This window comes from Crocodylus siamensis, chromosome 15 (genome assembly GCF_052110815.1).
Source record: "Crocodylus siamensis isolate JL-2025a chromosome 15, ASM5211081v1, whole genome shotgun sequence".
NCBI lineage: Eukaryota > Metazoa > Chordata > Crocodylia > Crocodylidae > Crocodylus > Crocodylus siamensis.
Genome location: NC_143409.1, coordinates 36,490,593 through 36,515,953, shown reverse-complemented (window position 1 = coordinate 36,515,953; position 25,361 = coordinate 36,490,593). Strand labels below are relative to the sequence as shown.

General features: G+C 41.6%; 1 protein-coding gene across 2 annotated transcripts; it reads right to left on the bottom strand.

Moving 5' to 3' along the window:
- Window positions 1-3,460: 3,460 nt before the first annotated feature.
- On the bottom strand, window positions 3,461-24,035 carry TARS3 (threonyl-tRNA synthetase 3). Of its 2 annotated transcripts, XM_090028267.1 has the most exons (19): window positions 23,502-24,018; window positions 22,709-22,801; window positions 21,899-22,089; window positions 20,858-20,981; window positions 19,151-19,272; window positions 18,483-18,600; window positions 17,957-18,021; window positions 17,077-17,155; window positions 13,834-13,980; window positions 11,599-11,697; window positions 10,963-11,129; window positions 9,923-10,085; window positions 8,999-9,136; window positions 8,377-8,454; window positions 8,162-8,262; window positions 6,924-7,028; window positions 5,878-5,950; window positions 5,102-5,216; window positions 3,461-4,751 (listed from the first exon to the last, which is right to left on the bottom strand). In XM_090028267.1, the coding sequence occupies exons 1-19, from the start codon at window positions 23,844-23,846 to the stop codon at window positions 4,603-4,605; spliced, it is 2,472 nt and encodes an 823-aa protein (XP_089884393.1). In that variant the 5' UTR covers window positions 23,847-24,018; the 3' UTR covers window positions 3,461-4,602. The 2 variants fall into 2 exon arrangements, 1 of the variants encoding a protein (XP_089884393.1); XR_016439242.1 differs by lacking the exons at window positions 3,461-4,751; window positions 5,102-5,216; window positions 5,878-5,950 and adding an exon at window positions 7,155-7,247 and having other exon boundaries at window positions 6,930-7,028; window positions 23,502-24,035.
- Between the last annotated feature and the right edge of the window lie 1,326 nt (window positions 24,036-25,361).

Genomic DNA, 25,361 nt, shown 5'->3' with positions numbered 1-25,361 from the left:
TCAGTAATTGAATGTGTAACACAGTAGCTACCTTCAATTATTAACGCCTGCAAACCACAAATCAAGAAAAGGAAGAATCAATGAGAGTCACTGGTAAAGGTACAGAAGCCCCGGGTTGAACTAATCAACTGGAGACCGACTCTTGGGGCTGAAATACCCGCCATCAGCTGCTCCCAGAGCCCTATTCATCACCACAGTGAATTAATCAAAATTCATCAATGGACTCCTGAGACTGCCCATGCTCGCGGACGTGACCTCTGGGGCTGACTGACAGCTGCCATGCAATGGCACTCTCTTTGACCTGACCAGCAGCCTGCCTGTCCAGCCAGAAGGACCAGCCGGCGACCCCCTTCTGAAGCAACATCCCACTGAAAGAAGCCTGGACTGGTCATCAACGACAGACTCCAGCACTTGGGGACAGGTATGTCTTGACACCGGTGCTTAGTATTCATATCTACTGTGAGTGTGTGCATGAATGTGCATGTGTTTGAGAGGATCAGCCCCAAGGTTTATGATCTGACTTTTGCATCCATTTAATAAACTAGAATTTTAAGGATCCTGAGTTAGTCCTCTGTAGCCAACAAAAGTCATGTTGTTGTTGCACATTACCAAACTGCAGGAGGGGGCAGGGAGTAGGCATGTTGGGCTGAGGACAGAGGCAGACAAGGTTTTTTTGGGTAAATCCATGCTTTTGTATCCAACCATTGGAAAACTTTTTTGCAAGCTTTCAGGTACAAACACCCTAGGTCAGGCAGAGGAAGCATCTGTAGTTGGTGTGTGCTCTTCCTGGGGTGGCAGAGGTCAGGCAGGTTATAATGTGACATAAATCCAATATCTATATTTAGTCCATTAATTTTTGTATCCAGATTGATAAAGTGAAGTTTGGAGGCTGGTTTGTGAAAGGTGTTTTGTAAATTCCCTTTGAGGATTAGAACTGAGATTGGAGAAAGGGCGGTTGTATGTGAGAAGTGTGCCCCCACAAGTAACTGGGTATTTTTGTCTTTGACGGATTTTCGGTGTGCATTCATTCTGGTGTGCAGTTGTTGTTTGGTTTCTCCTACATATTTTCCATCAGGGCATTTAGTGCACTGGATGAGATATATTACATTTCTAGAAGTGCAGCTGTAAGATCCAGACATGGTGATGGTTCTCTTGTGGGGTGTGATAATTGTGGAGGTGGTGATGTGTTGGCAGGCTTTACATTTCTTGTGCCAACATGGCCTGGATCCATTCAATGCATTTTGGGCCACAGGAAGCTTGCTTCTGGTGATGAGGTTAGTGAGGACCAGTGGTTGTTTGAAGGCTAGGATGGGTGGCTCTGGGAAGATCTCTTTAAGAATTAGGTCTTCTTGCAGTGGGGTTCCAATTGTTTGAAGATCTTCTGTATAGACTCAAGGGAGGGGTGATACGTCACAGCTAGTGTGCGATTCATGGGGGTTTCTTTCTGTACTGCGGGTGGTTCTTTCAAAAGTGAGATCTGTCTCTCTGGAAGGGTGTCCTTGTTGAGTAAAGGCCCTTTTGAGATTTGTGAGGTGACGATCACAGGTTCTCAGTGCAAAAATCGGTGGTATCGGAGGGCTTTGCTGTATATCGCAGCTTTCTTAATGTGTTTAGGGTGATTGCTGGTTCTGTGTAGATATGTATGTTGGCCTGGGGGCTTCTTGTATACAGTAGTTTGTATTTTACCATTGCAGCTAGTGATCATCATGTCCAAAAATGAGATGTTGGTGCTGGAATATTCAAGGGAGAGTCTGATGGAGGGGTGATGATTGGATTTCTGATGGAAATCAACAATCAGAAATTGCAAGTTTTCAGTCCAGATGATGATGGTGTTATTGATATATCTTAAGTATAGCATGGGTTTGATGGTGCAGTCCTTGAGGAATTCTTCTTCTAGGTGGCTATAATTAAGATACATCAATGACATCTTCATCATTTAGACTGAAAACCTGCAAGCTTATGATCGTTGACTTCCATCTGAAATTCAGTCAATCATCAGCCCTCCATCCAACTCTCTCTTGAATACTCCACCATCAACATTTCCTTTTTAGACATGATCACTATCCAGAATGATAAAATATAGACCTGGGTGGCCAGTTACTCAGCCTGGGAGCCACATCTGATCCTCCACTAAAGTTCAAGAGCTGGATGTGGGGAAGAGGGGGACTGAGTGGCCTGGTGAGAGAGCAGGGGGAGGGTGCCAAGTGGAGTCAAGCCCCTCCAGCTTTCCTCATGAGGATGACGACCCAGGGTAAGCAGTGCAGCTGCAGCCCCCACCCCAGCAGCCTGGCACCTGAGCCAACAGTCCCAGGAGAAGTGGACAGGCTTCAAAAAGTAGAGCAAGAGCTGCAGGTACTGTCCCGGCAAGCCACATGCAGCTCACAAGCCATGGTTTGTACACTGCTGATATAGACCACAATATACAAGAAACCCACAGACATACATATCTACACAGAACCAGTAATCATCCTAAACACGTTAAGAAAGCTGTAATATACAGCCCAAACCCTCCGATACCACTGAATTTGCACTGAGAACATCCATGATCATCCCCTCACAACTCTCAAAATGGCTTTCACTCAACAAGGACACTCCTCCAGAGAGAGAGATGGCACTTTTGAAAGAGCCTTATATGATTGTTTTCATAGTCTTGGACAAAATTAGATAAACTTTGTTACTAAAACAACTGGATAGAACATGGTCCCTGACCTTTTGGCTTTACAGGCCAGATGAGTGATGTGGGCTGGATCCAGTCTGTGAGCGTGATCTGACATGCATAGGGCTATGGCTGGATCTAGCATATAAAAATCCAGCCCTATCTAGGACATCATATCTTGGCCCTGGCCCCAGCTCTACGTGCCCCAGATCAGGCCTCACCGTCCCAGCCCCCTGTATGCTAGATCAGGCCCCACAGTCAGGGCCGTCCCTAGGGAGAAGTGAATCAGGACTGCCCCAGGCCCTGCATTTTAGGGGGCCCAGAAGAGCTGGGCAGAGCAGACACAGCAACTCTGCACTGCCACTGGCTTCACATCTGGCCACTCTGCAACTCCCACCCACCACTGCTGAATCCACCATCGGCTTCCTTACATCCAGGGGCAGGGTCCCACACAAGCTGATTTGCCCCGGACCCTGCACCCTGCTTGGGTTGTTTCTGCCCACAGTGCCAACTCCAGTACTGCTTGCACTGGATCAGGCTGACTGCCCCAGCCCCAGTGGGATCCTGCGTGCAGGGCTATATCGTTTGGCTCAGGTGCTTGGAAATTTGGCAGTGGGAGAGCAATGGTAACATTAATTGCCTCCACCACCAAATTCCTAGACCTTTGTGGGCCAGATGACACAGCCCTCCAGGCTGGATTTCCCTCTTGGGCTGAGGGTTGAGTATTACCTGGTACAGACCAATAACATTAAAAAAAAAAAGTATACTTGTATAGATAATAAATTCATCAAAACTGACTGTTGTACTGAGGATTTATTCAACTGACAGGGACAGTAAACTTGAAAAAAATAAACCTACAAAATGGATCAACTGAAAGAGGAGTTCAGGTCAATTGAAAGAGGAGTCTTGGAATTTCCAGTGTCCTGTATAGTAAATATGAAAAAAAAAAGAGGGGTGGAATAGATATTTCTAGCGCCATTATCTGAAGCAAAGCAGAAATGCCACAATGCGCTCTGTGCAGGGCCACCCCTGGGGGAAGGGGTGTGAATCAGGGTGACTGCCCTGGGCTGCATGCTTTGGGGGGGCCCCACAGAGTGGGGCAGAGCAGCAGCTTTCCACCACCCTCCCCAATGCTGCCACCAGTGGTGACAGCAGCAGCTTCTACAGGTATGAGTCCTGTGGGATCAGAGCAGGGTCCCATATGGGCTGATTTGCCCCGGGCCCCGCACCTTGCTCAAGTCAACTCTGGTTCTATGCATGGTTAGTTTAATAGTTTTGAAAAGGGTCAAGTTGACAGCACTGGAAATTGAAATGTTTCTTTTTATCCACAGAACACACAGCACAAGCAACAATGCAAGCTTCGTTACGCTCAACTTCTCTTTGACAGTCACTTTTGGAGTGAATGGTTATTCAGTCCCAGGCCTTGCTGCTTGCTTTTGTAAGAGTTACCAGTGCATTAGTGACATGGGAACACTAACCTAGTAGGAATAGGCTGGCCCTAATAAAGTCAAGTAAAGATGCGTGACATGAACTGGGATTATAGCATATAAAGTTAAAATGCTCCTCATGCATCTACAAACTGTCAAGTTTCAGATTCCATCTCAAGTTAATTACATAAGCTGTCATTTGAACATCTGAAATAATTCAGTAATTACAGCAGCAGCCAATACATTCCAATGCTTTTCTTCTACTAGCTCTAACAGTCAAAACTTAAGTTATATCACAGAACATATTTTTAATACAAGTACAGTTTTTATGGCATTTCACATTTGCTATCTATGTGACTGCCTGAGAATCCACAGCTGCACCTGTCCTTTTACACTATCCCCAAAACACCCACATCAGCTTCATATTTCTGCATTAATACAAAGATTTTGCAATAAAACACTACAACATTAGAGTGAGGAGCCAGGCATTTCAGTTTCATCTCAGGAAATTAACCAATTTCAAAATTCTTCCTCTGCATTTAGAGTATGAGAATTCTTTAAGTTCTTTAGTTTTTCAATGGCAGAAGATATGGAAATCTCTCCATGAACCTTGTTGTCTCTTGTTCTCACATTGACAGCATTACTTGCTTTTTCCTTTTCCCCAACCACTGCAAAAGACACATTGCATGAAAGCATTAACTGATGGGCAGGCATGTGATTTTTTAAAGGAGTAAGAAATCATTAGGGAAAAAAAAAATCACAAAAATTCTGGCTACTGCTTTTTATTACCATATAAAGACCCCGCTACTTAAACATAAAATTCATGCTCAGATATCCATCTATCTATAATCCAATACCACCCTTTTAATTTTTTTTAAGAAAAGCCATTTCTGCTTTTGATAACTCACTAACATCAATTAAATCTCACTGTTTACAGCATAAAATTTAGTTTACATCAAATTTACACAAAGCGTTAAAGTATGTATAATGTTCAGAACCATCAAAATGCTACAATTACCTAAAATAAAATTATACTGAGCCAGCTGTGCGTTTCTTATTTTCTTGTTTAATGTGCAACTCTGGTCTCCATCAACATCAGCCATAAATCCTGCTTCAAAAAATTCCTTACATACCTAAAAGAAATTTGAAGTTTTATTAGTATTACAGTATATGTAGATGGGTAAAATACAGACCGTGACCTTGACCCTTCCCTTTCAGTGAAAGAGCTAATCTGAGGGAAGTTAAATAAAGTTAAGTGCTTGTTAGTAGTTAGGAAAGAGTTTTCCAAAGTCAACACTATTCAACATGCATATCAAATAGTTGCTGACTCCAGGGAAATCACAATGCTGCATATCCAAATGTTTCTCTGACAAAAAAGGTGATGCTTTAGACAGCTAGGGGGGGCATAGAATAAGCTAGTTTATTTTCTTAGTTTAATATACAACCTTATAATGAAACACCGGTTACCACATAAAAAGGTACCTACTCCTGGAACGATTTTTTGTAAATGACTGAAGAAGATAAACGTTATTAAGTTACTGAAATAATTAGCAATACAGCCCAAAATAACATTAAAGTGATCTGTGTTACAGATCACTTTCTTTAAAATATTAAATTGTCAACGTCTTCTAAAAAAAACAAAGGTTTCCAACTTTGAAAAGTATACCTGCAAAATTAAATTAAAAAAAAAGTTTCAGTTCCAGGACAGAATTGTAAATACTTAAAAAAAACCAAAACAAACACACACTTTATTTTTATTAATTATTGGATAATTTTGAATTCATCTTCTCTTACCTGATGGGCATATTCCTCACAAGTAGGCCCCACTGGAACAACCATGACCTGCCGAGGGGAGAGCCAGAAAGGCCTGGCAAATATAACAAAAATAAAAACTCATATTATATTTTTCCATTTATGCCAATACTCATATTACCCAATTAATATATTTGTAAATTACTCTGGTGTTATTTTAAATTTAATTAGACATGTAGGGTAAGAAATTATTTCTATTCAATTTTTCCTAATTCATAATAGCAAAATATAGCAATACAGCATTTTCGTTTGGATATTTCAAGCGTCTCCAGACAGTGGACTCGTAATTTATTGCTCTACATAATTTTCTTACATATTGTAAAAATGAAAATGAATGAATTTGTAACCTAAATAATGAAAGATGAGTGAAATGTAGCAGTTGAAATATGTATAATACATTTAGAACATGTTTTTATTTCCATGCTATTCTATATGTAGTTTTATTATAAACTCATAAAATTAAATTCATAACCTTTCATCTGAGTCCACAGTTGTGTAACACTGTTAGTCTGCAAAATCCAATAGCTACAATACCATATTTACTCAAATCCAAGACAAGTTTTTTCCCCCCTTCATTCAACATGGGGGGAAAAGGCCCCTCCCTCTTGGATTTTAGTATGGGGAACAGGCAGCTGCAGCAGTCAGGCTGCTCAACTCCCCCACTGCCTGCTTGCCTCTTTGTGCTTTCCTCATTACGGTGGTGAATAGGGGAGATGAATTTAAGATTATCCAGCAATACTTAGATCCTACATGTGGAAAACTATAACATATTTATACATTTTCCATGTGTAGAATCTATTCAAAGAATCATTTTGGATTTGGGTAAATACAGTATTTTAAAATTAATCTTTAATAACTAAACCTCATGAAATTTAGATCTTAAATAAGACATTCTACCTCTTGCTTGTGCTACTTTTCAAAAAGTCTTGGGAAATTATTCTGCATTAATACATACAAGCTATTAGAAAGTTTCTTTAATTTACATCTAATTTCACAGTGTTTTCCAATACCATGCTTGTGCCACATACCATTTTCCTCCGTAATTTTCTGCTAGAATAGCTATCATTCTCTCCACTGAGCCCAAAATGGCTCGATGAATGATCACTGGCCTTTTCTTATCATCACTATCCTTACTGCAAAGAAAGAAAAAGTTTATAAAAAAATTGTCTTAACCAGAACACAAATGATCTTAACTGTATTTTCCATCTACTTATTTTTTAGGCAAAAAATAAAACTAAATATTAGAAAATAATTAATACCTGGGCAAGACCCAGTAGCTGCTTCTTTTATCTGCTGTAAGGCACATTTGTCATGAAACATATTATAGTCACATTGGCTTAAAAGAATCCTGCCTGCATACAATAAGAAATGGGTGCAAATGTTTATGAAACCAGCATATTTTGCAACCTCATTCAAACTCTATGACACTAGCCTATATCTGAGAAGATAAACATATGAAAAGGTGACATTTTTATTGAGATGTGAATGACACCCTAATCTTTTTTTGCACAGGATCTTTTCTGTTCCTACTATTTACCATCTAAACCCATCTGTTGAAATATTGATTTCTGTGGGGATTATCCTAGTGTGACAACTAGTTGCGACTTCAGTTAAAGAATAAGCAGCAGGATCAGAAAAGATCCTAAAGATCCTATTTCTGTTATTTATAAAACACCACCACACAAGATGAGAAGCAGTAACACAAAATTATACATAGAAATAAATGAAAATGCTGAAGTTACTTTTCAAAGGACAAAACAGTAGTCAGATTGTTCTATCAAAGCAGGAAATGCTCTCTTAAGTTGGAAATAAAAATAAGATTTCCTCCTCCAAAAACTACTATATGCAAATATTGTGTATACTCCACAAGGAAAATTTAGGGGACCTGAGCTGCACCTTACAAGGTCTGAGTCTTGCAAGCTGCTGTGCTTCACCATGTAAACCAAATGTGCTCAGAGATGCCATCACTCCACAGTGACTAAAGTGAAAGCAAGCACTAGAGAAGCTGAACACTTTGATAATATAGGGGAATATGCTCAACTCCAACTATCCATTCAGGAGATTTTCTGCTTCCCCATGCATCTTAAATAGGGTCACGGTTTCTCCAGTAACCAATGTATCATGAAGATTCATTTAACTTCACTTCAGTGGGGTCACAAACAGCAAGAGTTGTGAAGATGCTGTATAGAAGAAGTGAAGATTGTAAGTGAAGATTTAGTTTTTGGCACAAGAATGCCAATAGAATTGGAAGAAATCAACCACTTACCCAACATACGTAAGATTAAACCTGATTGGTAGCTGGAAGTCAAGTTGGATAGTAGCACACTGATGGTATCTACCAATAGCATCTTTGATTTTGATATCAATCTGTAAAGGAAATCCCAGTGTCTCATTTACTAGCTTCAAGGTTTTGGTTACTCCAAGTCTTTATCCACAAAGCGGTATAAGAACTAGGTTGCAGAATTGTACTGATTTACTAACCTTTGGACCATAAAATGCTCCATCTCCTGGATTCAACTTCCATGGCTGTCCAAAATCATTCAAGCTGTTTTGTAGTTGCTAATTATAAACCACAAAAGACCAATTTTAAACAGTATAGATAAAATCACAATTTGATTTATGTAATACAGCTTAATAAGCCCTTCTGAGGAGGGTAGGGTATAAATAATAAATAATAAGACCTCTCATAACAGGAAGAGGGGTAAAGGAACAGAGACGCACTACTTAATCTTTGAAAAGACAAAGTAGTAAATGAATAGAACCAACTCAAACACCTTAGAAATAAAAACTTTACAATGAATACAGCTCAGAAAGAATTATTTTTAAAACATGGATTTGTGCACATTTAGTCTAAGAAGAAACCAAAAGGAAAACCTCTCCCCTAGCAGTCAATAGGTCATCACAAAAATTAGGCAATTTGTCAGCATTTCACACACCTTGACCAGCATGTTTATCACATGCAGTTTTTAAACCAGCCCTTCAATTCTGATCTATATAAGCAATCCTACTTCAACATAATTAGTCAGCATGAAGTTTGAACGATTGCAATTCAGACAATTATTCTTTTTTGTGAATGGAAATGCTAAATCTTTGCCTGTATTACCTTTTCTGCATGGTCCCAGATTTCTGTTTCCCCTAGGTAATTTTCAGGTCTTGTAGAAAGATGCAATTGGAAGGTAAAACCGAAGACAGCATAAACTGACTGCAAGAAGTTGAGACAGCCCTTCATTTCTTCCTCAATCTGAAAATTTGAGCAAAACATACTAGTTTAAAAAAATTCAAAACACTTCCAAGAACTGCTTGTCATTACTGCCGCTTATGTAGAGGTCAGCGTGACAGATGCTACCTTCAGATTTGCCTTTTTTCTTAATTTATTGTCTGCCTGTCTGGTTATATATAAAAATATAAATGACAAGTCAATGAAATTGAAAAAATCGTACATTCTGCAAAGCCAAGAATACAGCTGTGGTGGCCATGAAGTAGGACAGGCAGTACTGCCTTGGTACTTTGAAAGAACAGAAGGCATGTGTGCTTCTCACATAGTATATTGATTTATTAAAGTGATCTCATTTAAATCTATGGAAGTACTCCTGGAAAAACAATGAGCATGATTAGAGGAGTAGGACTCATTAAAATTTTCCTGGTTGATTATTTAGTCCCCTGGGACTTCTCCCAGTACAAGTATTTTTAGGCAGTAAGTAAAAAAAATAAGATGGTACATAAAATATCTCCCATAGATATACAACATCAGGCCTACTCTCAGTCAGTAACATCTCTCAAATACTCACTGCTCTTCTGTATGATAGTGACACTTACATGAAAAGGAAAAAAATTCAAAGAACACCAGGGGCAATTTCGGATAGAGGTGTTAAATTTAAGAGGCTTAAGCAAAAACACAGAAAGCTAAGACAAATCTTAAGGGAACAATGTAGCAAAGAATAGAGACTAATCTACAGCAATAAATCCTGCATTAAACCACACAGCAACATGTCAAAAGAAGAAAAGAAAGACTGGGAGGTTTTTTAACCTGTTCCATTGTGCAAAAGATGTGAGCATCATCCTGTTGGAAGCGCCTGACTCGCGTCAAGCCACTTAAAGTCCCTGAAAGTTCATTTCGATGAAGAACTCCAAAATCTGCCAGTCTAATAGGCATTTCCCTCCAGGATCGTGGACGATGAGCAAACATCAAGCTAGAAAAGACCAAAAGGATAACAAACACAACCTACATTTTTTTGGCTTCTTTCACCTGTTTTTTTATGCAAGGCCTAAGCAAGAGGCGCATTTTGAAATAAACCAGCTTGGGCCAATCAATAAAGAAATAAGCGAAGTATTTATCAGTTATATGACACTTTCCATCTACTGAACATTTCCTGTATATTTATGGATAATCTCCACATCTATGGAAGGTAGGCAGCTATATAGTGACCTACACAAAGACAGTGAAACTGAGGTACAGAGAACTAACCGACCAAAGACCACTTAACAAAGCCTCTATCAGATCCAGTAGTAGAACTTGGTGGTATCTGGTGCCCCATCCTATGCTCCAGCCTCTATGCCATGCCTACACCAAACATACAGTTTATTTAACAACAGTAAACAAGTGAGCTGCAATTAAGAATGTCTCCCCCCCAGTATGTACTTCATGACAACTGGTAATTTTTTGCCTATGTATCTATATCTGTATTTAGATAGATAAATCTACCCATCTCAAAATCAAAGAGGTAAATTCTCTCAAAGAAAAGAAATACGAGAAGGATTTTATGCACTAATACAAATTAGTCATAGTACACTGAAACCAGTATTTAAGCAATGCCTCAAGAAAGTACCAAAACATAGTTAGCTTATGAGAAGAGTCTTCCACTATCAGTGGAATTGAACTGTACTCAATCCATCATCTCTTGAGGCTGACTCTTAAGAAAGCTGTTTGTTTACTGTAAAGTAGATTGCACTTAGAAAATACATACAATGTATGTAAATTTACACTCACTTCTTTCCCTAACCTCGAAAGAATAAATAAATATAGTAAGATGATAAAGATAAACCTGTAATGGAGTTGAAAATACAAACCAATGTCCTGGACAGTTCATGGGTTTTAGAGCAAAAGTCTCCTTCTCAACTTCAAACGAGAAAATATTTTCACTGTAGTGTTGCCAGTGACCCGATGCTTCCCAGAGTTTACTATTATAGATATTCGGCGACACTACTTCAGTGAAGTTACGTCTGTGATACTCCCCCTACAAAATAAATCCAACCTTTGAAAAGCTGACACTATGAAGAAAACTTATCACATGCTTTACAGATCCCTGAATCCTGCAACATTACTTGCAACATTTGTGTATGAAAGACAGTGAGAGCACAGATCAAGTCAATCATGTACGAATTTTGCAACAGGGACTTAGGTATTTAATAATTGCGTGCTGCAATATAAGAATAATTCTTCAACCCTTTTTTTGAAAAGAAACTTTAGAATCAAATTATTCACTGAGGTTGTACAGAGATAACTAAGGGAAGTTTCAGTATGTGAATATACACAAATTTTACATGCTTCCATTTTTCTGAACAGAGAGCTTAATGCCATTTTGAGATCAGTCAGTGTATTACAGATATTAAGAGCAGTCTAAGAACAACAATACATCAAAATATCTGAGAGAGAAAAAATAAATAATCATGGTATTGGAAAATATTTTAAAAGTGTTCACTTACTCGTATAAAATCTGTAAGTACGTTGTAAAGGAAGGCACCTCTGGGGAGGAAAAAACAGCTTCCTGGACTCAGATCATGGAAAAAGAAAAGTTCTTGTTCCTGTGTAAATTAAAGCAGAATTCTGTAAGCCTCTCAGCTGTAGTTTTAATTGTTTTCTGTCATCCAATCACTATTATTAACTAACCGTGTTTAAAGTTCCCTGTTCAAAACAGTGAAAAATATGGCTAGCAAGGAAAAGTAGTTTACTTGCAATTCTTATTTTCAGGAAGTATAAGAGGAAATTAGAGCTCTATTTCTGAATCTGTGGTTGTCTGAACACATTCCCTAAAATTCTGAACCTGCAAGCAATTGCCACACTGGGAAACACACCCCAATCTGCCAGTGTAGGAGAACATGCATCTGGTAGGAATACACCCATCACTCACTACAGAAATGCTACTTCACTAGATTTCAGCTGTAAAATCCTCCTGGACTAGCATTATGGGAACGTACAGTCTCTATCCAAATCACATTCTGAGAAAATGGACTTAAGAGTAGGGCTCTAGAACATTTCCTTTGTAAAATCTGCTAGCAGTGTAATGGTCTTTAGTTAATCTGTTTTAAAGGGGCAAGGAAGCAAGTGCCAGTTACCTATTTAACAGAGGCTCACACTTTATCATTATACTAAGGATCAATTTATTAATGGCTTATAAAACCTTTATAGAATGACAAAGGTCCCACATGTGCATGGCAGGACACATGATTGCTGAAATCAAGGATCAGGTCCCAATTGCACCCTTTCAACCTGCCAGTACATATCAAGCCTGGGAATCAAGATCTGGGGTCCAATCAGCTCTCTCTGTTCAGCAAGTTCAAAGCTGCACACCTGTAGCCTCTCATACAGGGCTGTCAGTACTCTTTCTGCAAGTGTGCGGTGGTGGGAGTTGATTGGCTCCCCCTGCTTGGCAAGTTGAACACAAGCAACATCCTACAGAGACCACAAACTCTTTGAGTGCTGGGCAGGAAGATCCAATCAATTCCCCCTGACCAGTACTTGTATCCATTTGAGGACCCTGCGCTGGCTCCAATGCCAACAATCAGCTGATTGTCAACATGGTAAGGTGGCATGTCCCATATTTAATTTAAGATACCATACAAACCAACCACAAATATGTTCTCCATTATATGTGGAACATTTGTCCGGCTGTTTTGCCATTTTAGGACACCATAACATTTGCTGAAATGAGTGGCACATTACCATTTATGGCACAATTAACTCATTAATCATGTCATAAGGGCAATGCCTGCCAGAGGCCCAAGAATGTTTCAGCAACATTGCCTACTTGGTAATTTTTTAATAAACACCTTTCTCCTATGCTGCCTCTTATGCTTCTTAATCACTTTCAAGGCTGCACACGTATTCTGTGTTCAGTTAAAACTAATTTCTTAAGTTTATTCAACACTAGATTGATAAACAGTACACTTATATTATTTTGAGAGAATTAAGTCTTGACATTAATAATACACACACTTAATCCAATAAATATTTTCCAAGGTAAAAGCTAACCTGTAAAGTGCCTAGCATTAAAAGTAATAAATTGATGTTGCCTGGATTCAATAAAAGGGGATTATCCCAAGTAAGTTTTATACCAATATTAGGAAAACATACAAATAGTTAACAAATCTAGTTTGCTAGATTTCAGCTGTAAAATCCAACCAACAGTTCAGCAAATTCATAAAACTGATCCCTCATTTATATGTACATACATTGGAACACCAAGACAGTTATCGCTTAGGATAGTCCAAAAAGGAATACATAGGAGTAGCAGAATTATGGGCATGTCTACATTTGCTTTTATGTGCACATTAGCCTAATGCACATTAAGGCAATTTAGGCGTGCATCTACATATGTATGTGCTAAGGTGCATTAATGCAGATATGCAGACTGATTTGGGACTAATGGTAATGTCCTACTGCAACTTAGCTTATTCGTGCATAAATTTGATACCTGCCTTATGCAGGTATCAAATTTGGGCTTGAACAGCATAAAATCACCATTTTTAAGGCACATTAAGAGCATGTACATGTAGATGCATGCTCTTAATGCACTTAAAATTAGGCTAATGCACATTATATGCGTACGTGTAGATGCGCCTCATATTAAATAAAGGAAGGCTTATGCTAAATTGCAGGAATGGATGAACGGGGGGGGGGAGCCAAACAAGGTGGATCCATTAATCCACGGAATAGCATACCTTTCCAATTTTTCTATGATCCCGGTTTCTGGCTTCTTCTTGAAATTTTTCCCATTCCTTCATCATTTTGTTATCAGGGAAGGATATTCCATAGATTCTCTGCAGTGTTTCCATGTCAGCCTTTCCTTCCCAATATGTAGAGGAATTCTGATGTTCAAAAGAAACATTTTTTAAAACAATATCATATAATCACTGCTAGGGGAAAAGAACAAATGCTAACGCAATCTAGTTTCTTAGGAAAGAATTGTATAAAGTTACCTAGGCTTGGTTTAAGAAAACAAACATACCTGCACTACCTTTTCGTTGGTATACTAACGGACAGAAATTAAGTGATTGTTCTAGTCATGTCTTTGTTGTAATTTGCCACATTGATTTTAACTTGCATTGTATCATCCTGGACTACAAAAACAATCATCACACGACTGCTGCCTACGTGCAGATTTGTGACCAGGGACTGCCAGAAATCACTGTTCTTGTCCCCACCACTACTCGTCCATCGCCACAGAACTTAATTTGTGGGAGATGTTAATATCCCTGCCAGACGCCTCCACGTGACGTCTTTTAGCATGGGGAAGTTGGTGCACAAGCAACAACCACATAAGCTTGACAGGAGGGAGCCCTGAACCCAGTGGCAAAGATATTCAAGACAACCAGAGACCTCCATCCTGCTGCAGTCCTCATCCGCTTTCACAGCCACAGAGAACCAACAGGTCCTCAAATACGCCTGTTCTGCTGTTGGGGTCTTCAGGAGTTTGTACTGTGCTTAATCTGGGACCTCACCTCAGATCTGTTCACCGGGGAGACCCTACCAGGAGTACAAGACTCCAGATGACATAGCTTTGAGAGGTGTTTGCTAGGTTTGGTTGTCCACTTAAGTTCATCAGTGTCCTCAGGCTACTCCAAGATGGGATGACCGCCAGTCCTTTGCAATGGATCAGACAGACAGATCCATTTACCATCCGTACTGGTGTCAAGCAGGGCTGCATCATCACCCCAACCCTTTTTTCCATCTATCTTGCTGTGATTTTGAGTCTCATCCATGACCACCTTCCTCCCAGAACTGACACTGAGTACTGAATGGATGGTCAGCTTTTCAACTTGCAGCGCCTTCATAGCAAAACAAAAGTTACTAAGACTGGCATCAGTGACTTTCAGTATACTGATGACTGTGTTACACTTGCACACAGTAGAACCAATCTGCAGTCCACCCGTGATCTTTTCTCAGGTGCCTATTGTGGCTTGGGGCTCTCCCTTAACATTGGGAAGACCAAGGTGCTCCATCAGCCTGCCCTAGCACAAGCTGCCCCACTCTGCCCACAAATTACTATTGGTAGACAGTCCCTGGAAAACGTTGAGCATTTTCCATACCTTGGCAGTCACCTCTCCCAGTCAGTCAGTCAGTCTTGACGTAGAAATTGAATTGAACATAGGATTTGCTGTGCCAGCATCTCCTTCGGAAAGCTGCTTCACCATGTCTTTCCTGACTGAGATCTGCAGATGGAAACTAAGATCCTGGGCTACAATGCAGTAGTTATTCCTACGCTCCTCTACAGGTGAGAGATGTGGGTGACATATCAAAGCCACTTTAAGCACCTGGAATGGTTCCATCAGCATTGCCTCAAGAAGATTCTTCACATTAGATGGGAAAACCACTGCACCAATTCCAGTATCCTCTCTACAGCTAACATAACCCATCACTGAAGCAGAGACTGTGACACATCAACTCCCCTGGGCTGGCCACTGTATGTAGATGGCTGACACTCATCTCCTGAAGCACGTCCTCTTCCCTCTACTTAGTCATGGTAAGAGGTCCTGCGGAAGACAGAGGAAGCGCTACAAGGACACCCTAAGCATACCTTAAGAAGGATAGCATCAACCCTACAAATTGGGAAGTGCTGGCTGGTAACAAATCTCAGTGTTGCTGCATCATACATCAAGCTACAACCTATTTGGAAGAGAACTGTCTGGCTCAGGAAGCCAAGAAATGGCAGAGGAGGAAGGAAAGCACACAACATCCTGGCCAACAGTCGTGCCTGCCACCCTACCCCGCAAGAGGCACCATTTGTCATATCTGTGGAAAAACTTGCAGAGCACAGGTTGGACTCCTCAGCTACCTTAAAACTCAGAAGTAATACCCCCCCAGTAGACATCATCCTCATATCGAGGGATGGCTGATGATGACTGGGTTATATCATTTTATAAAAATTCAATGTAAAACAAATGTTTTAACTTCACATCATAATGTAGAATAACAATCAGAAATAGAAAGTTATTTTTACATACAGTCTTTTTCATAGTCAAATCATGCTACCTGTTTTGATGATCAAAGAGTCTAATTATTTAATGCCAAGGAAGGATTGATCTCAAGAAGGTGACAAAGCAAAGGGATCCTAAATACCTCAAAGCAGGGTATTATTGCCAATAACTTATACATGAAGACCATTGTTATCTGTAAATGTTAACTGGCTCTTTTGTAGGTGATGGCACTTTAAAAAAGCAGTTCAGGGCAAGCATTAGTAAACTAGCAAGACTTGCCCTCAGAGGTACCTGGAAATATGTGAGAACATCAATTTGCACTTACAAAAATAAGCTTCTTGACTGCCTTTTGCAGAGATGGCTTTGAAAATTTACAAGTGATATAAACTAAGGTATGGAACTAGTCACTGATTTTCCCTAAAGACTATATTTATAGCCCCTTCAGAGCCATCCAAGCCAGGCCTCTAGGGTCTGGAAAAGACATACCTATAGGGCCTTTGATTATTCACCCTACATGAATTTCACTGTGCATCAGGGATAGCTACCTCAACACTGTGCGATCCATGGAGACAACAAGAAGTGGCTGACTAAATATGGTCTTGTAGTACACTCAGGTTCCACCCAGTTAGATGTAATCAGCTCTCCTAGCCCCAGAATTCCAGAAGGTGTCCTCATTGCTTGTTTTAAAAAAGAAACCAAAATACTGTTTTCTGGATGTTCCCTTACACAATATTATTTTTCAATAAAAATTACTTGACACTATTCACATAGTTGAGAGTAATTAAGATAAAAATCAGTTAAACCTCCAGTATGTCTAAGGAAGAAGAAAGTCTGGAGTTTTATTTGGAGTGAGAGATTAGGGAAAAATGTTATGAAGAACTCTGATGGTAAAGACATAAAAGAAAAAAACCCTACAGAAAAACCCACAGGTTTTTTTGGGGGGGTGGGTAACATTAGCTCTAATGCTTAATCCATATCTAGCCTTACCTTAAATATTTTTAAAGCCTTAATTTTTCCAGTATGTCTCACATGTGGGCCTCTGCAAAGATCAATCAATGGACCACACCTATCAAAAAACAGCAACATTTTTTATTCTAAAAGATTTGAACAGTTTAAAATAGTAATAGGGCCTAAGAGATGTGACTGCCACATACAAAGTATAAGTATACCTTCAGCTATTTAACTGTGCTGCGTGAGATCTATTTGCAGCCATACAATAGGAAAAAAAATGTTCTTGTACCTCAGTTAACTTGAACAATATGAATCTTATCTAGCACTCTGCCAACAGATAACAGAGGCAGTTAGTGTGTTCAGTCATGTTAGTCTGAAATCAAGTAGAAATCAGGGTAGAGCTGCATCTTACAGACTAACCAAGATAGATGTCGATGTATAGAAAAAAACAGGTAGCATAACCGTTACTCCATTACTGTGTTCAAGTTCCATTTGGACAATTTATTTTATTCCTCTCACTGAAACAGGAAGCAATTTTGGAATGGAGACTTCCTCCTCTATTTCCCAATGGAGACAAGATTTTGTTTTGTAGAAGATACATCTTGTTTTTAAGCAGAAGCTACAATTGAACAAAAGTAAAAATACTAACTGTAAATCCAGGTTCCAGTCCTGCAAATATTCACGTATATGTTTAACTTTTAAGCAGGCGAGTAAACCCATCAACTTCAGCTAGACTATGCAAATGCTTAAAATCAAGCATAAGCATACCCCTTTGGTTAAAAAAAATTGAACCTTTTTTAAGTCTGATATGTTAACATAGGGTAAATTTCTTTCCCCAATTTAGATAACATCTGTCACAATTCCCATGATCCCCAATTACAGAAATGGAGTATAAGTAACTTACGTATCCTGTTACCTGTATATTGTGGTAGTTGGTGTGTCAACTTTTTCATTCAGGATACGACATTTAAACTTGTTATACTAGGTCAGAAAGAAAAAGAACAAAAGGGAGAACTCGAATGTCATTAAACTGCAACTATGTTCTAGTATAACAGTAGCAATTGCATTACATTGGCAGAAGCCAGGTAGCAGCTAAAGAGCAACACAATCAAATACAGCTGAGCAAGTCTGGCTTTCCATCCAGAAGACAGTCATAAAACAGAAACAGCTTAATTTGACTGCATGTATAGCAATTATGCAAAGCGTTTTACTGCCAAATGCCATATTCCTATTGATTATTTTTATTTCCATATTGAAATTAGCATGTTTTAGTGGATGAGAAACTGTTTTATGATTATTGTTCACTTATAGCATTTTTGAGGGGCCCTACTAAAAATATACTTTTTATTCTAATAAATTTAATGTCCTGTTTTAAAGGTTTTGAAAATATATTATTCCACATGATGGCTACTCCAAGTCTTATAGCTCCTTTAAATAGTTACCTTAAACATATCTAACAGAATCTCCTTGCTGACTTCTAGTCTTTCAAACGGCTGCTTTTCTTTCATGATATTTTTACATCTGTTCTCCAATGATGGGAATTCTGTACTAGAGACACCCCTAAACAAGAAAATGGACAAGAGTTACTGTGCCATTAAAAAAAAAAAAAAAGGTAAGTCCATTAAGTTTGTTACCAATACTGAGAAGCCACACACAAGGCCTATGTCACTCTACCTATCAATTCAGGTTCTATATTTTGCCTGAGTATAAGCAAAATGTAGATAGAACTGAAGAGCTGCACAAAAGTCTTATACAAAGGGTAAGCACCTAAGGGCCTTAAGTCCCAGTTCCAAAATAGTTTTGGAAACTTAAGAACTAAAGTTCCAAAGACTTGCAGTGAAATTAACTCTGAAATTGCTTAAGTGCTTTTGTTTATTTTCCCCAAAAGCTCTTTTTCCAAAGCTTTCAACATGTGCAAGTCTTAAGGTGCAAGATTTTTCAAGTTTTCCTTAAATGAGTTCCTTTTCCTTCCAAAAAAGTTACAAAGGGAAGACTAACTTATCATAAACCTAACGGACTAACCTACATTTGATTATGATTTATGTTTTCACATGAGGATAAAAATCTAATTTAACATAAGTACTGAAGTAAAAACCCAAAGAAACATTACCTGTCTTCAATATACATGTCATAATAAAATCCATTCTCAATAGGTGGCCCATAGCACAAACAGCCTCCATAGTAACTCTCCATAGCTTCTCCAAGGATGTGAGCACTTGAATGCCAGTAAACCTACATGCCAAGAATAGATGTCAATGGAACAGACAACAACTCGAGCTGATAAGTGCTGGTTCTAACACACAGCTGTACCATTCTAGCCCTGTTTTATTCCAGCTTGCTTGGTGATTAAGTTTCTTACATGATGTAGCCATAACAATCTTTATTTTCCATTTTGTTAATTTATAAATAAGCATGATTACGGCCATCTCAACTTCTAATTTATAAGTAAATATTAAGCATATTTACAGCAACCTGACTAACTAGTGTAAGTACCATGGAGTACATATGATTAGCTAATGACCAAAATTTCAGTAGGAGTTACCTACAATTACAGGGCACTGAATTCAGTGACTCAGGAGTTCTCTTCCAGCACCATGCCCTAAATCAGTGGTGCTTAAACCTTTTCATCTAGTGGATTAAATCAGCAGTGCCAAGTCCCTCTATGGGCTGGATCAGGCCAGTGGACCCAATCCTGTGCCCAAGGCATGTACAGTGATGTCTCATCAGGCCACAGACAGGGTGGGGGGCAGCCCTAATCCAGCCATGCAGGGAAAGGAGCCTAGCCCAAACCCCAATTTGGCCTCATGGAAGTGGAGAAGAAGTATGACACAGCCCCAATCCAGCCACAAGTGGAGAGGAAGGGGCATGACCAGACTCCATGGGAAGGAGACATGGCCCAGCTCCATAAGGCTGGCGGGGATGAGAAGGGTACACCCCAATTTGGCCAGGTGGAAGAAAAGGGAGCGAGGTCCAGCCCCACAGTGGGGGAAAGGGGCATGGCTGAGCCCCAAACTGGCTTGGCAAAGGGAAGGGAGCATGGCCCAGCTCCAGTCTGACTGTGCAGGGCGGGGGTAGTGGCCCAGTTGCAACCTACCACACAGGGCTTGGGAGTTTGGCAGCAGGGCAGTATTAGCTGCCATTGCTCCCCAGCCTCCAAGTTTCCTGACCTGTGGGGAGCTCCACAGGCCAGATGCCAAGCTTCCGTGGGCCAATTTAACCCGCAGAGCAGTGGTTAAGCACCCCTGCTTTAAATCCCTGTTATCCGAGGTCATTTAAAAATCACTTTTTCATAGTACACCTATTAGCTTTTGAACTGCTTTGAATGAAGGTAGGCTTTAAATCTGGAAACACTTGTTCATATATTTAATGTTAGAGTGCGATTAATCCAACTGTACTCAGTGGAACTACTCTTCAGCCTGTGCTTAAAACAATGCAATAAAAAGACTTAACCCCATGGTAAGTTCAGCTTATACTTTATGCACATTTATAGTTGCACTGAATGGGATGCCCAGGACTGATGTGGTCTTCAGCTAAGGGAGGAGAGGCAGACTTCTTATTTTTAACATAAATTTAGAATCTGGATGAGTTTTTAATAAAAGGACTAATTAATATACCCCCGCATAATTCTAATAGCTAAGCCCAAGAATATGTGCAACTGTTCCCTTCAAGTCAAATTCTTAGACATCTTAGACACAACATAAGAGAATTTTTTAAAATATTAAACAGGTTTTATGCAAATCTTTTTTCAGTCAAGCCTATGTATTATTTTTAAAGATGTTCTTTTAATCAAATAGAACTTGATAATTTGTTTACTTACAGCCTGAGCTTCTTCATTATCAAATGTAAGCAGGTCAAGTGTGCAGTCTCCTTCCAATGGACGATCCATATCCCACAATTCACCATTCACTTTGGCTATCACTGCATTTTCTGCCAATCCTTGACTTTAGATGAAAGTAAATACACAAATCCTGAAGTTATTTGAGACCAGATTTTTAGATGCATTTTGTAACCCAATGCCTTTAAAAACTGGCTTTTTGGCCTTTACATATTTTTCAAACACCTTCCATGTTTGAGACATAGTCAGTAAACTCTCTAGTAGCTCACTCTCCAATCCTCTCCTATAAGCTTCAGGAGTAAAGCTAAATTCTGCTTACTGTATACAATCCCTGATTGTACAGCTATTTAATATTCCACAAGATTTCAAACATCTGGGTTACTTTCTTACAGATTCATCCATTTTAAAAGCTAAAAGGGACCATTGGGATCAGAGGCTGACCTCCCTCTATAGACTTGGACAACCCAAGATGCTCACCCCATAATTTCTACATTAAGTCCAAATCTACTGACGTATTGAGAAAGCAGGATCAAGATAAAAAAAGTCACCCACTCAATGTCAGTGAGCTTAAGTGCTCAACTAGCAGGGGGAGGGGGAGAGAATCATACTACCCTGTAGAATTCAAATATTATAAAAGCCTCAGTCTGTCTGTAATGCTTTTTTCACACTCTGGTTGTTTCAGTCAGCTAATCTATCAGAGTGCTTCAAAAATGTTTGGACAGCAGATGGTGCAGCAGAGCACTGCCATGATGGCAGGGACAAAGGGAATGAAGCAGGGGAAGGGGCCCCGACAAAAGCTGGCAGGGAGGGAGAAGAGGGAGGGCACGGTGACTGTGCCCTGCCACGGCTGGAAGGGGAGGCAGGTGGATGCGGGCGGGGCAGATCCAAAGCAGGGGAGGGGAGGAACAGGCCTGGGCCCAAAGGGGTGGGGAGAGGGAAGGGGCTGGACACAGGCCTGTGCCCACCCCCACTCATTCTTGACTAGTACTTTCGTAAGTAAGCATGTTTAAACTTGCAGTTTACCTAATTCCTGCACCTATTTGATAAGGTGTGGTTTTCCAAGATTCCCCTTCAACCACATTCCCATCAGTCAGAATTATTTTGATGGGTCTGTTCTCATTGGCTGCTCTGTAGGAAAGCAAGGCATCATGTTCTTTTTTCAGTGTTTCATAAATCTTCATCCTGTCTTCTATGAAGTCTGGCTCATAGCACAGCTGTAAAAATCATAAACGTACATACATCTGTTTTTTAAAAGAAAACAAAGTAAGGGAGACTACGTAGTGCCATGAAGCTCTCATCTTGGGTAGAGCCTCTAAATAACTAACGCAATTCATTATAATATCATTGCTGATATTCTAATCAAAAGATTAGATATTAATGACTATCATGACCTTTTTCAATTTTTTTTCAAATATAAGGATGGATATTAAAACATTTTAAAATGCACTACTGTTTTGGATGGCATACCTTCTCACCATTCACCTACATTTTCCTTTCTACAATTTCTCACCTAGCAGCACCTGCCCTCAATACCTTCAAGAATTAACAATGGGGACCAAGGTATTTCACCTCAGTGCTCAAATCGTCTTGCCACACACACATGCTTACCTGTGTGTGTTGCACCTAGTCCTGCGTGATCAGACCCTCACTTGCTAAAACATCTCCCTGTAACGGCAAACATTCTCCTGCAACTAGACATCTAACAAGAGTAAAGAAAGCCTGCCAATTATATTGTGTTGTACACATTGTGCAACAAAGAAGTACCATCCATGAACCAAGTCAAGACTTACCAGTAATAACTTTCCTTTAAGACCATATAAAACAGCTGCTTACCTCACCCATAAGTCCATTCATAACTTCATTTTCCTTTTTCTTTTCCCTTTTATTCTTGCTCTTGGCAGGAACCGGGTTTGTAGCAGAGACATTCTAGAGACAGAGGATTAAACACTGTCAAACCAACTGTACCAAAGCCAGCACCAGACAGACACACGCCAGCAAAAGAATATGGCCTAGTGACGGGCTGGGCCAGGGCTGTCCACTTCCAGGTTCCTTGTGATTAAAGCATAGTCCTGGGGCTCCTACCCAGTTGCAGACCCTCCCTGCTCTGGGGGAGGGGGGGGGTCCAGGGTCCCCCTCTGGCCTTTGCTCCAGGGAAAGTGTTGGTGCAGCACGATGAGCGCTGTCGCGCCAGGGGAGCCCGCAGGGTGCCCACATGGCACACCCGAGAGGGAGCTCGCAGCCGGGGAGCCAGGGTGAATCAGGTGGGGCGGTGGGGCAGGGTGGGGGGCCCAGGCACATGGTGCAGTAAGGAGGAGGCTTGCTGGTGCCCTAAGCCGGGGCGGAGATGAGAACAGTGCCAGCTGTCACCAGGGCTGAAGGTGCTTTGCCCTGGACAGACACCCTCTACTCCGAGGGGCTCCTTCCCTGCGCCAGGGGCAACAGGGCGGCTGCCCAAGCCCCTCTCCACTGCCCCGGCATCAGACCCGTGCCGGAAGAAGGCGGCTCTGGGCCCCGCCGGGAAACAAGCGCCAGGTGCGAGCCCAGGTACCGGCCCCAGCCCCCAGAGCGCAAGGCCGAAGCCGCCGCCGTCCCGCGCGCTGGTTTCTCCGCCTCGAGCGGCCCGCACCTGCCCGGCGGCCCGCGGCTGCGCTGCGGCGCGGCCCAGCTCGGCGGCCAGGCTGCGGCGGAGGTGCAGGAGCCGGTAGCGCAGCCGCTCGTTCTCGGCCCGCAGCCGCCCCAGCTCCGGGCTGCAGCCGCGCGCCTCCCCCGGCTCCTTGAGGCGCCCGATCTCGGCCGCCAGGCAGCGCACGTCCTGCTCCTGCCGCGCCAGGCGCCGCCGGGCCGCAGCCGCCCCGGCCCCGGCCGCCGCCATCTTGTCCCGGGTGGCTCGAGGGGCGCGGCCTCCCCTCCCCCTCCGGTCAGGGAACCGGGAATAAGGAGCCAACTTCAGCTTCATGTTGCTGCGATGCATCCCTTGTCCTCAAGCGCATTAGATTGATTAACTAGCCTTAAACTGGACTTACAGTTGTCGGTCCGAGCCGGCCACAAGAAGGAAGAAGAGGTTCACTCGCAGGGGGCATCTAATTCCCTCGCAGCCTGGAGGCGAACAACTGCGGTGGCTGAGGGATGAGCATCCTTCGCCCTCCTCCTCCCTGGAAAGCCGGTGCTTTAGCAGCTGACAAGGTTCTTTGGGTAAATGCCATCTCTTTTATTAGACCAACGAAATAGTTTAAAAGCTGCTTTTCTGACTGTCATGGGAGGCTGAGGATGGAATTAGGCTTTGCGTATCCCACTTCCATAGCAAGCAAACCCACTCTTTTGGGGGGCGCGAAAAGAATCATCTTTCTGACTTGTATCAAAACCCTAAATTTGTTGCTGTGTGTAGTAGTGTGACCCTATCAGGCAAGGGCCAAGTTTGTGCAGAGGGAGGGATAAGTCAAAGAACACACCGATTAGGATCTAATTAGGGTCTATCACACTGATTAATCCCCTTTACTCAGACCTTCCTTATGGTTAACTCATTAACAAACCAAATCTGAATCCCTTCCATGGCATCAAACATTGCTCAGGGCACAAACCAAGTTCTGCCATCCCTGCATAACCTGGGCTGCTTGTTCCACGCCCTCTCCACTATTAAGTCGCTTGAGTGCTCTTTGCCTCCTTGGCATCATGTCTGTGCTGTCACATCACCTGGTTCCTCACCCCTCTGGCCTCAGGGCATTTTCCATGTCAAATCCATTGTTCACTCAAACTTCCCCTTTACTCCATCACTTCAGTTTCCAGTTTACACGTCACCTCTTCATTTCTCCTTATCTGTTCTCCGTCCTTGGGCTCTCTCCACAGTCTCCTCACCATCTTTGGTTTCCACACACTATACTTCAAATCCTTCCAGCACCTCCTTTCCAACGCATTTGATTCAATTTGCCATTTTCTTTCAAACTGGTTCTCCCATCATGCCCTCCCTGGCTGCAGTACTCACATTTCCCTGAATTGCCTGATATGTCTCCCCAAGACATCCCTTCACTGGGCGCATCCAGATGTGTGTGGATGTTTGGTTCCCCCAAGACAAGTAGCAGCGGTGCAACTTGTGCCACTGCTGCCTGTCCCTGGAGAATGCCCATGCCATGTGCGCTTGGGTATGTGGCAAGTTGCCCCAGGTGGGGTAGGGGAGGCTGGGGCCAGCAGTGGGCTGGCCCCACCAGCCTTACCTGGGGTCCTCGGGGCCTCCCACAACTGCAGCCACAGAGATTCTGCCATGTGGAGCCTGGCTGGCAGCAGAGCACAGCTCCCCGCAACCCGGCTCCACTTCTCAGCAGTGCATGCTGGCCAAGCGTGCAATGTGCCAGTCTTTTTTTCCGTGGAACCCTCCCCCCCACCAAACAGAGGATATGCTTAGGCAGCATACTGTTGCAGCACAGAGAACACTGGACTGTATGGTATGTGCATGATCGCGCTTGTCTGGATGCACCCCCTCCAAGTTTCCCTA

What these genes read in the sequence shown, in the direction of transcription:
- TARS3 (XM_090028267.1), bottom strand. Translation starts at nt 23,846, where the DNA reads ATGCATCGCAGCAACATGAAGCTGAAGTTGGCTCCTTATTCCCGGTTC. An exon ending in TCTGGGACCATGCAGAAAAG is followed by an intron (nt 8,455 to 8,998) that starts GTAATACAGGCA and finishes GTTTATAATTAG; the next exon opens with CAACTACAAAACAGCTTGAA. An exon ending in GAGCATTTTATGGTCCAAAG is followed by an intron (nt 8,263 to 8,376) that starts GTTAGTAAATCA and finishes TTTCCTTTACAG; the next exon opens with ATTGATATCAAAATCAAAGA.